The sequence below is a fragment of the Marmota marmota genome, unplaced genomic scaffold (genome assembly GCF_001458135.2).
Source record: "Marmota marmota marmota unplaced genomic scaffold, marMar, whole genome shotgun sequence".
Taxonomy (NCBI): Eukaryota; Metazoa; Chordata; class Mammalia; order Rodentia; family Sciuridae; genus Marmota; species Marmota marmota.
The window spans coordinates 10738440-10756387 of record NW_025999977.1 but is presented as its reverse complement, the minus strand read 5'-3'; the positions used below and the strand labels follow the sequence as shown (position 1 = coordinate 10756387).

Below are 17948 nucleotides of genomic sequence, written 5' to 3'. Positions count from 1 at the left end.
GTGTCATTTGAGTTTGTTTAGTGGGGGGGGAGAAAGGGGGGAACTCAAAAAACTCAAATGACACCTGCTTCTGAGGAGAGGGAGAAGAGGGGAGAGAGAAGAAAGGGGGGGAGAGACTTACAAAACTCAAATGACACCTGCTCCTCAAGAACTCTTAATGTTTGCTACTATTTACCCTGTAGTACTTCTAATTAATTATATATTTTCAAAATAAAAATTTTTTTTTTTTTTTTTGGCCAGGCATGCTGGTACATGCCTATGATTCAAGCAATTCAGAAGAATGAAGCAGCAAGATCACAAGTTCAATGCCAGGCTAAGCAACTTGGCAAGACCTTGTCACAAAGTAAAAAGAAAAGAAATAGGGAGTCTGACACAGTGATACATGCCTAGAATCCCTGCAAATCAGGAGGCAAAGGCAAGAGGATCTCAAGTTCAAGGCCAAGCTAAGCAACTTAGCAAGAACCTGTCTCAAAATAAAAAGAACTGGGGATGTAACTCATTGGTTGAATGCCCCTGGGTTCCGTCCCAAATGCAGACAAAAAAGAACAACAACAACAACAAAAAAAAAAAAGGGACTAAGAGGGAAAAATAAAGGACTAAGGATGCACCTCAATGATAATGCTTGCCTAACATACATGAGGCCCTGGGTTCTATCACTACGACCACAAGGAGAATTCTATTTTTTCTCTATTCCTCAGTGCCTACTACATAATACTACTTTTTTTTAACTAAATACAGTAGAAGAACCATTATAAATCTCAATTCTTTTTATATATTCATATAAACAAGTCTAAAACTGCTAAAAAGTAAACTTTAAATATAAACCCATATATGTGCATAAAAAAATACTAGACACTGAGTGTTATAGTATTTTCTCTAGAGGATAATAAGGTACTTTTAAACAACATAATTCTGTGTTATAAATTGCTTAAATATACTAAATTGGTAATCAGGGGGAAGAAATTTTATAAACGTACCTGATAACATAGGTCCTAAAAGGTATAATGTGCTGCATGACAGCAGGGATATGTAGCCATATTCTAATCTATAAAGAAATATACAGATGACATTACTGTACAACAAATATGTGAAACACATATCTTCAAATAATTAAAAATAAAAGTATATTTTGTTGCCTATAAAATTACTTGCATTTTATTATCAATTTTGAAAAGTATAAGCTACCAAATGGAATTATACATGTATCAGGTAGTTTAACCTACACACATAGATTTTTAAAAATCTATATTTAGAATTAACATTAGCTTCTTGCCAGAAAGGGAAAACCATCTATTTTAGTATCATCTTATTCTACCGTTTTCTCTCTGTGTGACAGAAATTCCAACACAAAGTACTAAATCGCTTGTTTTTGTTTTTTCTTCTCCCCCAAAAGACACAAAAAACTTATGGAGGAAAGCAGAGGAACATTCAAGGGAAAAAGTGAGAGAATGTGAGCTATCTCAAGAACAAGAAACTTTTGGGGTAAAGCAAGGAATACCCACCCATTTAAGGTAGAATGCAGTCCATCCCCAAAGGGAGAAAGAGTGTTATCTTAGATTTTAATAAACCTTATTATCCTTCCTTGTCAAATTACATGATACTTGCCTTCATCCATGTAAGGCAAGTATATTTTTACAGTCACACATTATATTATCAGCAACTATTTGCTGAAATAAATTATAACTAAGAACATCCTTCTGAGTTATAAGTTATAATAAATCTGCTTCATTACTTTTTTCCATGAGATACTCCAACCCATTTCTAAATCTAATATGGTAACATTGTAATATTCAAATAGCACTTTACCTATCTTAAGAATAAAGATTTAAACCAAACTACCAAACAAGAAATTCTGATATTAAGCTTGGATATAGGCAAATTAAAAACAAATTTAGAAATACATAGAATCTGACTTCATTCTAATCAAAAAGATATCTATAAAACACCTACAGTAAATACTATACTACTGATAAAATGTTAAAACTTTTCCTTCATCAATTAGAAAAATGACAAGGACTTCAATCCACATAAACTCAAGATCCTTGACAATAAGACTTAAGAAAACTAAGAACCAGAATGAAAAAAATTAAAACCTATCATTCTAAGATGATATTATTATGTAAAGAGAAAAAAATTAGTGAATTTAGCAAGACTGTTGCCTGAAAAGTTAATAAAGAAACACATAACTTTTCTATTTTTATTATATGCCAGGAACTAGCAGTAAATAAGTTTTCGAAAAGATTTTTTACCATAGCATCAGAAAATCCCAGGAATTATGCCTAGGAATAACCTAACAGACACACAACACTTATGCATGAAAATATAGAAACAAAGCCAAGTGAGGTGGTGCACATCTGTAATCCTTGTGACCTGGGAGGCTGAGAAAGAAGGATTGCAAGTTAGAGGCCTGCCTGGTCAACTTAATAAGACCCTGTCCAAAATAAAATTTTTTAAAAAGGGCTGAGGATGGCTCAGTGCCAAGAGTGCTTACCAATCATTAGCAAGGCTCTGGGTTCAGGGTCCAGAACAAAAAAAGAAAGAAAAATAGCCACAATGAGTAACAATTATGTGCCACCAAGTACTTATCAAGTGCCACATCCAAACTTAAAATTTTTAATTTTAAGACTTACAATAATCCTCTAAGATAGATACCATCATCATTCCCATTTTATAGATAAAAAAGTTAAGGATTGAATTCAGAATTTAAATGCAACTATAAATCAGAAACCTATAAAGTATACTTGCCATTATGTATAACCTTTTTTGTTTATTTATTTTGTACTGGGGCTTGAACCCAGGAGCCCTTAACCACTGAGTTACAATTCCAGTCTTTTCTTTCTGGACAGAGTATCACTAAGTTGCTGAGTGGCTAGCCTCGAACTTGTGATCCTCTTGCTTTAGCATCCTGAGTCGTTTGGATTACAGACATGTGCCACCATGCCCAACTACATGTAATATTTTTAAACTATTAGAAACCATAGAATTTAGAACAAAAAAAAACTTGATAGGGATCACTTTTTTTTTGGTACTGGGGATTGAACTCAGGGGCGCTTAACCACTCAATGTTTCTATTTTTTATTTACTTTATTCAAACAGTTGCACAAGAGTTCAGTTTTTAACAAAGTTACATTTAACTTGCTATACCCATTTTTAAAATGATGACCAGAATATGTTATTAAAGTTTGAATATACAGGTAGTAAAATTATTTATCTCTAGTACCATACTTACTATGCTTCACAGAACCGACATTCCCAACAAACAAAAGACTTAGCTTCTTTACAAAGGCAAAAAGAATGTTACACCTTTATAAAGGGACAACAGGCACACTAGTAGTATCATTGGTTATCCAATATTTAAATAATCTAAAACCGCCAAATTTTCCAAGAAATGTTAATTTCAGCAGAAGAGTTTTGTAAATAGCTATGTTTCATTTTAGATAAAGTTAATTGTTATCTTTACCTATTCTAACTTTAAAAACGGGTTAATTTAATTCAATTCTAATTTTATTGTAAGGATATTTTAAAAATGATTTCTATATTCCATTTTTTCAAAATATAATACAGAAAAGAAATGTTATTTGATGTTATTTGACATGGAAATTATTAAAAAATCTCCTTTTTCTGGATGTTACTAAAACATTAAAACATCACTCCCAAGATTAAAATCAATTCCAAACCATACTTACATTAGACACAACTGTAATAAATGCATGTGCTATAAGAAATGGCAAAGTTTCAGGAGTTCCGTATTCAAAGCAATCCTTCATGAGAGAAAGGCCATTTTTCCCACAAAATAAACATACATAACGAAGCAAATGCAATGGTACTTCTACATCCTATGAAAATGAAGAGAATGTCACTATTTTAAAACTTAACAGGAAAAATTTTCATCTTAATAGCAATACTAGAAAGATACTGAAACATATAAATACACTCAAAAGACAAACAGAAAAAAACATTTTCCAAAAATCTTAAAAATGGAAAAAGATGGAACACTTACATTCATATCACAGAATGCCCCTAATATGTTACTTTCTTGAGTTGATATATCCTAATTAAAAAAAAAGTAGATAAAATTAAGTCACTAGTATTAAATGACAATCTAAAAAGTATACAGTCTTCTAAAAACTGTATAAAAACTCACACTGATTATTCTGTAATTGCTTAACATCATCAACAGTGATATTCCTCATTTAAGCTAATATGACTTAGCTCTAAAGTATTTTTCAACCCTCTTGAAAGAAATCTTTCAGGAGTATGCACTACACATTACTTTTCCTTTTTAAACAGAAATGACTTTAACCTTTCCTTAAAAATAGGGTGATTTTTATAAAAAATATAACTCAGTTAAGTGATTTTGAAATTCTGCTCTGCAATTCTCTAAAGGTATACTTAAAGAGTTCCACAATGTTCTTTCCATACATGAGATTTAAACTGCCTGGAAGAACATTCGTTGTTAGTGAAGGTAAAGTACCTATCAACATTTAAAGCGCACTTTGCCAGCCAGGTACTGTCAATCTGAAATCTCAGCTACTCAGACGCTGAGGCCAGTCTGGGCAACTCAGTGGGATCCTGTCTCAAAATTATAAAACAAAAAGGGTTGGAAATATTGCTCAGTGATACAGCACCTCTGGGTTTAATCCCCATGCCTACAAAAAGCTGAAGAAAATAATATAAAATGTACACTGCCTTTGAACCAGTGATTCATCTTTTGGGTACTTATCCTAAAGAACTAATTAGGAGCTGGGATTGTGGCTCAATGGTAGAGTGCTTGCCTAGGATGTGCGAGGCCCTGGATTCCATGCTCAGCAACACATAAAAGTAAATAAATAAAATAAAGGTATTGTGTTCAACTACAACTAAAAAAATAAATATTAAAAAAAGAACTAATCAGAGAAATGTTAGAAAATATATGTATAATAATGCTCACTGAAATTCTTTATATCACCCTTAAGTTAGAAAGAACAGATACTCATCAGGTGACTAAATAACCAGTGGCTTGGTAACTGAATTAAAATAAAATATTCTAAAATTGGATATGGCAAAGATTGAACAACTCTGTAGATGTCCTAAAAATAAACTGTTCCTTAAACAAGTGATTTTTATAGCATAGAGGTTATACCTTTAAAAACCTGTTAAGCACTGCATATAAATAAAGGTCCATCAACGGCTAAAAAATATATATATTTTTAAAGGTAGATCCATATGTACAAGCAGAGAAAGATAACACCTTGTATTACATTTACTTAAGAACAGGATTTATACCCAGGATCTGATGATCATAATTTTTTTAATTATTTGGAAAGATCTAAACTAAACAGATAAAAAGTTTTTTGAGGAAATACAAAAGAAGGGAGATGCAAGGCTTTGAAAATATTTTGTAGATTGGGTTGGTTTTTTTTTTTTTTTTAATCACACTGAAAATGCAATAAAATGCTTTTGGAATCAGAAAGCAAGATATATTCATCTGAAAAACAGCTGCCAAAGGAAACCTTTCATTCATTGCTATAATCCTATCATATAAAGTGAAAATGATTGAAAACCATCACACAGAACTCACATAATATTTCAAAATAAGCAAATATGATGCAGAGAAAAGTTGAACACCTATCAATGTAAATACAGTAAATTTAATCTGCTTCCAAGCTTCTACTACACTAGGGCCATAGTTTCAAGTCACTTTCTCAAGTAACTCTTCAAGTTACTTTTTACTGTCCTCAAAAAGTCCTAAAGTTGGGCTGGGGCCATGGCTCAGTGGTAGAGTGTTTGCCTAACATGCGTGAGGCACTGGGTTCGATCCTCAGCACCACATAAAAATAAAATAATAAAATATTGTGCCTACTTATAACTAAAATATAAATATTTTCTTAAAAAAAAAAAAAAGTCCAGAACTTGGCTGAAACAGGGATACATGCCTGTATTCTGGATGACTCAGGAAGCTGAGGCAAAATGATTCCAAGTTCAAGGCCAGTCTTGGAAACTTAGCAAGACCCTCAACAACTTAAATTCTATCTCAAAAAATGAAAAGGACTGGGGATGTGGCACCTCTGGATCCAATCCTCAGTACAAAAAAAAAAAAAAAGGAAGAAAGAGAAGTCCAGAATAAGAACTCCTATTGTACTGTTAAGTACAGAATCATGGACTAGGTGAACTATGCTGCAATATTAGATTAGAGTCAACATTTTTAGTGGTTAAGATGAACATAGTTATCCTGATGTGCAGCATATTACTCATGGCCTTGGTTACATACTTTGGAAACTATAAACTGTTTTACCAGCTTATATTTGTACTGTGGACACATAAATTATGTTGAAGAGTTAACCCAGATCTATAGGAAACAACGCTAAGAAATCTCATTATAAAAGCTGAATCCACAATTCTTTCAAATTTTCTAATTTCAGGTAATCCCTGGAAAATGACTTTAAAAACTTAGTGATTTTGCTGGGCACAGTGGTGCGCGCCTGTAATCCCAGCAGCTCGGGAGGGCTGAGGCAGTAGGATCGAAAGTTCAAAGCCAGTCTCAGCAAAAACAAGGAGCTAAGCAACTCTCTGAGACCTTGCCTCTAAATAAAATACAAAACAGGGCTAGGGATGTGGCTCAGAGGTCAAGTGATCCTGAGTTCAATTGCAGGAACCAAAACAAAACAAAAAACCCTTAGTGATTTTAAAAGTTCTGGATTCCACCAGCCCCCCCCCCCGCCGCCAAATCTCATTTTTACTAAATGAAATGACACCACCCTATTTTTAAAAGCAAACATATTTGGTTATTATTTGTAAAAGAAAACAAAGAGGGGGCTGGGGATATAGCTCCGTTGGCAGAGTGCTTGCCTAGCATGCGTAAAGCCCTGGGTTCAATCCCCAGAACGACGAGAGAGAGAGAGAGAGAGAGAGAGAGAGAGAGAGAGAGGAGGGAATGAGAGAGAGAGAATGAGAGAATAAATGAAGAAAAAATTAAGGAAATTTCTATTAAAGCAAATACCAATTTATGGTCTAACCAAGATCACTAGGCTGAGAATAAAATTTCTGCTTAAAAGCAGTTAATAAAGCCAGGCACAGTGGTAAATGCCAGTAATCTCAGCTACGGGGGATACTGAGGTAAAAAGATTGAAAATTAAGGCCAGCTCAGGAAACTTAATAAAACTCTACCTCAAAATATAATTAACTCAGGGCTGGGGATATGGCTCAAGCGGTAGCGCGCTCGCCTGGCATGCGTGCGGCCCAGGTTCGATCCTCAGCACCACATACAAACAAAGATGTTGTGTCCGCCGAGAACTAAAAAATTAAATATTAAAAAACTCACTCTCTTTAAAAAAAAATTAAAAAATATAATTAACTCAAAATATAATCAACAGTAGTTCACTCCTGGTTCAATCCCTAGTATTACAAACAAACAAAACAGTAAAGTTAGGTGTAGTGCTACGCACTTGTAGTTCCAAGCTAAATGGGAGATCTAGAGCAAGAGGATCACCTGAACACAGGAGTTTGAAACAAGCCTAGGTAACATAGGGGACCTTGTCTCATAAAAGTTTATGTATATAATCAACTTTGATAGGGATAAGGAGAGAGGGAGGGAGGGAGGAAGGCAGAAAAAAAGGGGTCCATATTACCATCTTATTCAGTATTGGCACCACAGGCAACAATACAGAAATTAGTTAAAACTGATTAAGAAGTAGTAGAGTAAGATATGAGACCCTGAGATTTGAAGACTATTCTCGACAATATGCCACAGAAACCTGACCAAATCTTTAAATCACCAGAAACCAAGTCCCTCTTCTATAAAATAACAGTTGTTTGGTTTCTAAAGTCACAGCTATCAAAATACTGACAACATAAATTTTGAATCTTCTCCTAAGTTGTGCCTCTTTTAAAAAATGCCTAAAACTCCAAGGCTCAATCAGGAAACAATCGCACATCAATACAAAGAAAAAACTGGATAAACTGTGTCGTCAAAGAAAAGTGAGAAAGAAATCTAGTGAGCCCTACTGCATTGTATAATAAGTGCTAGCTTATGTATATTCATATCATTTGGAAATACACAAAATAATTTTATGATAATTTTATAACTACACAAAGGTTTCAATCTAAGACTCTCTGAAATAGCTGACCCTTAAAATATTTAATTACAGGGCAACCAGGATAGAAAGCCAGAAATGTTACGATATTTGTAACAGATCACTGCTAAAATATAAAAAATCTGGGAAACAACTATTACAAACATAAGACTAAAGAAGTACATACCCAATACAGAATGCTGTATAAGAAAGGTCCTTCATGAGTGTTTTCATTAGAATTTTACCTCAAAGACCTCACAAAACCACTTTCAACAAAATACTTAAGTCACATAAAATGATCTTCAAGAATAGTAATAACGAGGTATTTTATTACAAAAGAAAAAGCACGGAGGTGTTTAACTAACTACATTAGAGATTAGCATCCTTTTTCTAGGGGTGGTGGTATTGGGGATTGAACTCATGGGCACTCAACCAACTGAGACACATCTGCAGCCTATTTTGTATTTTATTTAGAGACAGGGTTTTCCTGAATTGCTTAGCACCTCATAGTTGGTGAGGCTGGCTTTGAACCTGTGATCCTCCCATCTCAGCCTCCAGTGCTGTTGGGATTACAGGCATGCGCCTCCACAAACGTCGGGATAAGCACTTATTTTTTTTAAACTTTTTTTTTTAAACTTTTTTTTTGAAAGAGAGAGAATTTTTTTTTAATATTTATTTTTTTTTTAGTTTTCGGCAGACACAACATCTTTGTTTGTATGTGGTGCTGAGGATCGAACCCGGGCCGCATGCATGCCAGGCGAGCGCACTACCGCTTGAGCCACATTCCCAGCCCCTAGGGATAAGCACTTTTAAAAATCAAAAAAAAATCTGAGGAGCAAATTGACTTTAGGAACAGCAGACTTAATAGTGCTTTTAGTTCTATCAAGAAATTTTTAAGGGCTGAGGATATAGCTCAGTTGATAGAGTGCTTGCCTTGCATGCACAAGAAATGTTACGATATTTGTAACATTCAATCCCCAGCACCACAAAAATAAAATAAAAATAAAATTTTAACTAGAAAACTTTATTTCTGTATGAATTCGAGGAGTAGATCCCCTAACCAAACTATTTCTATTACCTTTCAATACCAAGTTAAGACTTTCAAAGACTATTAATATGGTGTTAACATTAAATTTTTTAGGCTTGGAGTTTAATTCAGTGATAAAACACTTGCCTACCATGTGTGAAGCCCTGGGTTTGATTCCCAGCACCCCCTCAAAAAAAAAAAAAAAGTTCAGTACTGCATGATGTATCCTTTTTTGTTGAAAAGATTCTGATGACTTTTTTTTTTTTTTAATGCTTAATGTATCCTATATAAAAGGTTTTTGGAAAAGTTTCTGTATGGGAAGATAATAGGTTAAGAATTCTAGAAGAGAGAACACAATATGATTTTAAAATATTCTTATGGCAAATTCTAATAGGGAAAATATCTACTCCCTGAGCTGTCTCAATTTAATGTGAAAATATTCCAATAAATGTTTATTATTTTCCAGATGAAGAAAGAAAAGTTAATATGTCATGTATGAAGATTACAGAATATTATTTATTCTGGTGGAGAAAAGACGGACTTTAAAAAAACAAAAGGCACTTGGTAGATTCTCCAATAGCCACAATTCTTCTCATCCCATTATATATAGGAAACATATCATCAAAGATAAAAATGAAACTTGACCTCTCTTCTCACTAGGGATAGGGTCTACTTCACTAACCCTTTGAATGTGGGCCCCCTTGTGAACAGCTTCAAACACAAGAATATGGCAGAATTTATTTTGTGCCATTTCAGAGACTGGACCTTATTGCTTCTACTTTTGCATTCTTTGAGTAGTGCTAAAACTGTGTATGGAACCCAGTCTAATCTAGTGGGAAAGCAGCAGCCATGGGAAGAAAACACAGAAAGTTTCAGGGAGCAGCCAGCACCAAATACTAGACACTACACAAAGTATGACCTGGACTTTTCCACTCTCAAAGTAAATACAGCTGCATAACTGGGCCCATACAAAACTGGTAAAGGAATTGCCTAACCAACTTCCAGAATTCTGAGAAATAATAAATAACTATTGTGTCAAGATACTAATACATTATCACATAACTGTCACAATTCCTTCTTTATAGAAATAAATTCCATTATCTTAATTATCTTAATGAGTTACCAAACTTAAAAATTCTTGTAAAATGATATTAACAGTTCAACAGCTTGACTTACAAAAGAGAATATTATTACTTAAAACAACACAGAAAATTTGTTAAGCTTTTATCTTGATGAAGGAGAATTCCAACCTGTCATCTGTTTCTAGGAATGAAATTAAAAATTCTGTTTTTTTTTTCCTCAACCATTATTTTTTCAAAGAATCACAATACACAGAGCTTATGTCTACATCAGTAAAATGTTAATATCACTACTGATTTAATCTCTATGGTTCAATTTACAAATCTTAAAATTTGTAAATTCAAAATTTAAAAATTTGTGCAGACCAAATTTTCAACACAAATTGCTAGAGAAATTTTCTAGGAGAAAAAAATAATTTTCAAAGCAGTGATTTTTATAAATATTTGGATCAACAATAATTGCCTTCATATTCATTCATAAGTGAGAAATAGACTGCCAAGCTATGACTTGGTAATATGAAAAATTCACAATACCTACTTTTACATACCTCTATAGTAGGATGCGTATTATGCTTGTAAGCAGTATATAAGGGAAACTGAATTTGAAAAATTTTTGCTACACATAGTAAGAGTTTTTCCTTCTCATCTGTACTCCATAAACTAAAAGGATCAGAACTCTTTGAAGATTCCTCCTCAGTCAGATTACAAATTCTTGTAGAGTTTGATTTTTTTTCTATTGATTTTTGTCTTTCTGTACTTCCTTCATTACACTCTCTATCTATATTCAATGGTTCTTCTGATTGATTACTCTCATCTTGCCACGTAGAATCTATGTTAATTGTAGTACAATGTTTACAAAGCTGGTCCCGGAGCACTTGAACTTGGGCAATCACTAAGTTAATAAGTGCACACACTACTTGGTTAAAAATCTCCAAATGCTTATATTCCTTGAAGCAGCATAGACATTGCCTATAAGAGAAAATAAAATTCAATAAATAAATGCTTCTTAGAGAGGAAACAATATTTTTAATAAGTGATATAAAAAAACAAGCAAAAATTAAAATATTTCTTTCATAAACTTTAATTTCTTTCCTGCTGGAGAAGCACCTTGCCATACCAACTGGAATTTCAGTTAATGAAAGTCACCATGTTGGGATTATAGCTATCATTCTTAGTTTTATGTACTCACTTATCTGAACTTCTACATAAGGAACTATTTAAAAATAGGAATTATATTTCTTTGCTTCTTCAAGACTGAATACTCAATAGCATTACGAAACTGGCTATAATAAAATATACTTTAGTAAAGCCAGCTAGTTATTTAATATATGGGGTTTTGTTATCGACTAATTAAACATCTACTTCTTTAACAATATGCTTGAGGACTACTTGGGATGAGTATTCAGACTCTCTTTGACAGATGAAATGTGTTTAAAAACACGAAATGCACACGTGTGTTACTTCGGTCCCAGTATAGTCCCAGAAAAGTGGGAGAAAAAATAGTAATACATGCTTATCCAGTTCTCTTAGACATGTCCAGTTAACAGCATAATGCCTAGCATACTGTAGATAATAGCTGATGAATCCCTAAGTACCTGTTCTAACAATATTGATGTCCAATGGTAGATGACAGTTAAGCAGCTATTATTTGTACTTGCACCTATAATATTACCAAAACATCTGAACTGTAGTCCAAATAGATCACCAGCTCCCTGTATTACCACATAGAAATAATTTCACTTCGATCACTATGGTGAACTTAAAATATGGCCACAAATTCTTTAATACTCTTCCATTTAAAAGGTGAAGGCCCTGATTCTTCCCTTTAAACAGGGACTAAACTTGCTTTCTAATGAATGGAATGTGATGGAATGACAATGCAGGACATCTGAGATTAGGTCATAAAAGACATTGCCACATGTTATAATGACACTCAATCAAGCAGCCTGCAAATTAAGGCCTCCCATTAACAGCACTAACTTGACAACCATATCTGGTGAGCTAACTCTGAAGTAGATCCTGCAGCCCCACATAAGCTTTCAGATAACTGTAACCTGGCTAACATCTTGACTGAAACCTTAAAACCAAGTCAAAACCAACCAGCTATACCAATCCCAAATTCTTATCCTATTGAAACTCTGAGGATAGTAAATGTTTATTGATGTTAAGATATCACTTTTAGAGTAATCTGCTATCCAAAAATAGATAAATAACATATCATGCCTATTTTCTCAGTTGCAAAATGAGAGTGTTTTTACCTTTTTGTTGGTACCAGGGTTTGAACCAAGACACACTTAAACACTACACCACATTCCCAGTCTTTATTATTGTGAAACAGGGTCTCTAAATTGCTTAGAGGCTCACTAAATTGGGTAGCTTTGAACTTGGATCCTCTTGCCTCACCTCCCAAACCGCTAGGATTACAGGCATGTGCCATCACATCCAGAAAAATTGTTACTTCTAAAGTCTCCTCCATATTTAAAATTTCCTTTTTCTCTTTTCTTGTTTTTTCTTTTTTATATATTTTTTCAGTTGTTAATGGACTTTTATTTTTTTCTTTATATGCAGCGCTGAGAATCAAACCCAGTGCCTCACACATGCTAGGCAAGTGCTCTACGACTGAGCCACAACCCCAGCCCTTTTTTTTTTTTTTCCTGGTTTTGTTTTTTTGGTCCCAGAGATTGAACCTACGGGTACTTAACCACTGAGCCACATCACAGCCCTTATTTTTTATTTTGAGACAGGGTCTCACATGGTACAATGGCAAACACTTATAATCCTAGTGGCTCGGAGGACAGGAGGATTGTGAGTTCAAAGCCAGCCTCAACAAAAGCAAGGTGCTAAGCAACTCAGTGAGATCCTGTCTCTAAATCAAATATAAAATAGGGCTGGGGATGCAGCTCAGTGCATAAGTGTCCCTTAGTTTGTTCAATCCCCAGTATATGGGCGGGGGGGAGAGGGGGAGAGGGAGAGAGAGAGAGAGAAAGAGAGAGAGAGAGAAACAGAGAGGGGGGAGAGAGGGAAAGAGAGAGAGAAAGAAACAGACACACACAGAGAGACAGACACACACTGTTTATTTAGAGATAGTCTCCCTAAATTGCTGAGGGTAACCTCAATCTTGTGATCCTCCAGCCTCAGCCTCCAGGGTCACTGGGATTATAGGTTTGCATCACAATGCTTGCTACAATTTCTATAAGAAAAATATATTACTACAAAAGTACCACACCACGACCTCCAGGTACTGGGGATTGAACTGAGTCAGATCCCTAGCTCTTTTTATTTTTTATTTTCCTGAGTCAACTTCTTACAAAGTTGCCCAGAATGACCTTGAATTTGCAATCTTCCTACAACAGCCTCCAGAGTGGCTGGACTTACAGGCATACACCACCACACCCAGCTGTTCTAACGTTATTTTGATGAACAGCTTCTTCCTTTAAGATCATAAATTTAAGTATTTTTTCTTTAGTGGAAATGAGATTCCACTTTCCCAGGAAAAAGATCTTGGCATCAGATTTGGATTAGGAAAGCCAAATTTACTTTAAAAGTTAGTTGTTAAAAATTAGGCATTGTTAAACTGTTAAAAACTGACAAGGAAACTAATCTTCAAAGACAAAAATATAAAGAAACTAATATGAAAAAGTGGATCCACGTGCCTGAATAAAAATACATAAGTTCAGGGAGAGCTGAACTGGAGACACATACATATATACAAAACGTTATCTTTTAAAATAATTATATATAATATTACATAAATTATACATAACATATATCTCAATTCTGAGAAGCACAAATCTCTGAATTTGCTTCTCAGAATTGAGATATATATTATGCACAGTACAAGGGGAAAGGGTGTTTTTAAATAAAAATATGCACAGTATAAGGGGAAAGGGTGTTTTTAAATAAAAACATCACTTTTCTCTTAAGTTCAGCTTGATTTCACATAAAACATATTTCTTCTCTGTTCCAAATCCCGCTACAAATATGATAAAGTGAACAAAGACTTTCAGTCTCCATAAATACAGAAACAATGAAATCAAAAGATAACAGATATCAACATATTTTGATGATATAAAATGGAGAAATAAGTAACAGAGTAGGGCTGGGGTTGTGGCTCAGTGGTTGAGTGCTTTCCTTGCATGTGTGAGGCACTGGGTTCAATCCTCACCACTACATAAAAATAAACAAAACATTTGTTCATCTATAACTAAAAAAAAGAAAAAAAAATTTTTTTAAAGTAGTAACAGTGAAAAAAACATGGAAGGACTACAGTGGAATGTATCAACAAGAAAATATACTACAAAGAACACTGAAAAGCCCAGGACTCAAGAGCACCCAGGTATCTATAAAGGCAAAGATGAAACACAGGGCAAAATCCAGACTGTGAGATATAGCTCAGTTGGTAGAGTGCTTGTCTCACATGCACAAGGCCTTGGTTTCAATCCCCAACACCACAAAAATAAATGAATAAATGAATGAATGAATGAATCCAGGACTCAATACCAAACACCCTTCCCTTCCTAATCACCACACTACATCTCTGGCACAAGGCTAACAGACACCTCTGTTGGGGAACACAGCCCAAGAGAAAAGCCAGTAAGAATGCCTGCTCATTTTACTATTATACAGTACAGAACATCTGAGATGCCCCACCCACAGAGAACTTTGAATTAATTCACTTTTTTGTCTCTCTTTTTTTAATATTTATTTTTTAATTATAGGTAGACAGATATCTTTATTTTTTTAATGTGGTACTGAGAATCGAACCCAGGGCCTTGCATGTGCTAAGTGAGCGCTCTACCACTGAGCCACAATCCCAGCCTCTAGTGTCTCTCTCTTAACCATAAAAATATAGTCAAGGGTAAGCCTTTTTTCTTTAGGGGTGGGGAGATCTGCATCATCAAAGGCAGATAAAAATAAACAATATGAAGATTCAGATAAGATTATGCAGAAAGAAAAACCAAAGATTTTAACTGGAATTTACAATCTGAGAGATGGTAACAGATACTAGATTGCTGAAACAAAAATGGAATGTTATAACAATACCAGTTTGAGATTGGGGGTTTAGCTCAGTGGTAGAACACTTGCCTAATATGCTTGAAGTCCTGGGTTTGATCCCCAGCAACAGGGGTGGGGTGGAGGGGGTGCTCTTTAACTGCACAAATATATACATCTTTTACAACTATAGCATTTATAACTTAAAAAACAATTGAAATTACAGCAATTTATGAAATTCAAAAATCCAGAAAGTAAAAATGAAGAAATCTTCAAGAAAGTAGAACAAAGATTGATAATGGAGAGAAAAAGAAAAGCATATAATCCAAGATTTTTAAAACTTCTAGGAAGACAGAATGGAAAATATGCATTATGAAATAAAAAATTTCACAACAGAATGGCCCAGTAAAAAATGTATAATCAGGCCTGGGGTTATAGCTGAGTTGGTAGAGTGCTCACCTCATATGCACAAGGCCCTGGGTTCAATGCCCAGCACCCAAAAAACTATACATAGTCATGCCTTCTTCTTATTTTTTGGTACTGGAAATTGAACCCAGGAGGGCTTTACCTCTAAGCCACATCCAAACTACATTTTATTTTTTGAGACAGGATCTAAGTTGCTGAGGGTCTCTATAAGCTATTCTGCCGCAGTCCGGCTGCAGCAAAATAATCAGGGGGGTGACGAATAACTTGTGTACCTTGATACAGCAGGAGTGGGAGCCGTTTATTGCAGGACAGGAGCAGTATTTATACATTCCACAGAGCTTATCTAATTAGCATTGCCGGAGTACGGCTGCAGCAAAATAACCGGGGTGGTGACGAACAACTTGTGTAGATTGATACAGCAGGAGTGGAAGCCGTGTATTGCAGGACAGGAGCAGTATTTATACATTCCACAGAGCTTATCTAATTAGCATAAACTAGATACATCAGTCAACCAATAAGGAATCTCCACACTTAATGGCTCGCTTTTGTTACTTCTCAAACCACTCCCTCTGGCATTTTGCCAGGCACCATCCAGACTTGTTTATGAACTCTAACATTCCCCTGGCAAAATGCCAGGTGTTATTTTGACTTGTTTACAGACTCTAACACTATTCAGAGTATCTTTTAACTTGTGATTCTCCTGCCTCAGTCTCCAGTGTCACTGGGATTATGATCATGCCATCTTGCCCAGGTCATCATGCAATTTTTGAAGCTTAAGAAGGACAGTGACCTGGAGCTAGAGTTGTAGCTCAGCGGTGGAGTGCTTGCCGCCTCCTACGTGTGAGGCACTGCATTCAATTCCCTGCACCACATATAAATAAGCAAATAAAAAAAAATAAAGGTCCATCAACTACTAAAAAAATGTTTTAAAAAAAGGACAGTGATCCTAAAAGCTTCTAGGGAATGTGCTAAAAGTAAAAGGGAAAAGTTCAAGAATAAAAACAGCTAACTTCTCCTCAGCAATATTTAATTTTTTTTTGAGGACGGGGGTCGAGGGGGTACCCAGGATTGAACTCAGGGGCACTCGACCACTGAACCACATCCCCAGCCCTATTTTGTATTTGATTTAGAGACAGGGTCTCACTGCTGCTTAGCACCTCGCTTTTGCTGAGACTAGATTTGAACTCATGATCCTCCTGCCTCAGCCTCCTGAGCTTCTGGGATTACAGGCATGCACCAAGGTCTTGCTAAATTGTCCAAGCTAGCCTTGAACTTGTGATCCTCCTGCCTTAGCCTCCGAAGTAGCTGGGATTCAGACCTATACTCACATGCCTGCCATCATTTTTTTTTTCCTTTTAATAGGCTTATTCCCCAAAATTGCCTTTTTGAACTGTATACATTATTTGCATTTATTTTCCAATATCATACATACCCTTCCACCACCCGCATCATCCTACTTTCTTCTCATTCCTATACCTATTATTTCCAGCCTGATGAGGACTTTATTTCCCAAGTAGACTTATATGCTACCTACTTAAGTGTTTACACTTTTGCATGCAATGACCCCCCAAAAATTAAAAAAAGGTAAATGCCTTGCACAAAAAAATGTAGTGACAATTACTAAAACTGTTAAAAAGTAAATATTCCTGAGCCAGGCAAGGTGGAGTACAATTGTAATCCCAGTAGCTTGGAAGGCTGAGACAGGAAGAATACAAGTCAACTTGGACAACCTAGCAAGACTCTATTTCAAAGTAAAAAAAAAAAAAGAAATGGGGATGCAGTTCAGTGATAGAGTGCCACTGGGTTCAACCCCCAGTATCACAAAACATAAAAATAAAATAAAAACATTCATGAGGAACCTATAAATCAAAATAAAATTATTTTCAATTTGGGTTCCAAAATTTCTTCTATCAAAATACATTCCAGGGGCTGAGGTTGTAGCTCAGTAGCAAAGTGCTTTCCTAGCATATGTGACACACTGAATTCGATTCTCAGCACCACATAAAAGTAAATAAATAAAATAAAGGTGTTGTGTCCATCTACAACTTAAAAGAAATTTTTTTAAATACATTCCACAGCTCAATTCACAATAGCTAAACTATGGAACCAACCTAGATGCCCTTCAACAGATGAATGGATAAAGAAAATGTGGTACATATACACAGTGGAATATTACTCAGCCTTAAAGAAGAATGAAATTATGGCATTTGCAGGTAATTGGATGGAACTAGAGAATATCATGCTAAGTGAAATAAGCCAATCCCAAAAAACCAAAAGCCAAATGTTTTCTCTGATAAGCAGATGCTGAACCACAGTGGATCAGGGATATAGGGAAGAATGAAGGAACTTCAATTTGCATAGAAGCCGGGGGGG

General features: G+C 35.0%; 1 protein-coding gene across 6 annotated transcripts in view; it reads right to left on the bottom strand.

Annotated features, from left to right (window-relative positions):
- Nucleotides 1-17948, bottom strand: part of Usp34 (ubiquitin specific peptidase 34) — a 221689-nt gene that overhangs the window by 168819 nt on the left and 34922 nt on the right. For 5 of the 6 annotated variants that reach the window (XM_015479634.2, XM_048804265.1, XM_048804260.1 and 2 more), the window contains exons 3-6: nucleotides 10706-11126; nucleotides 4001-4051; nucleotides 3687-3836; nucleotides 978-1045 (exon numbers count right to left, since the gene is read on the bottom strand). In XM_015479634.2, the coding sequence (XP_015335120.2) occupies nucleotides 978-1045; nucleotides 3687-3836; nucleotides 4001-4051; nucleotides 10706-11126 (690 nt within the window). The remainder of the gene's footprint in view (nucleotides 1-977; nucleotides 1046-3686; nucleotides 3837-4000; nucleotides 4052-10705; nucleotides 11127-17948) is intronic. The other variant, XM_048804264.1, reaches the window with a different exon arrangement.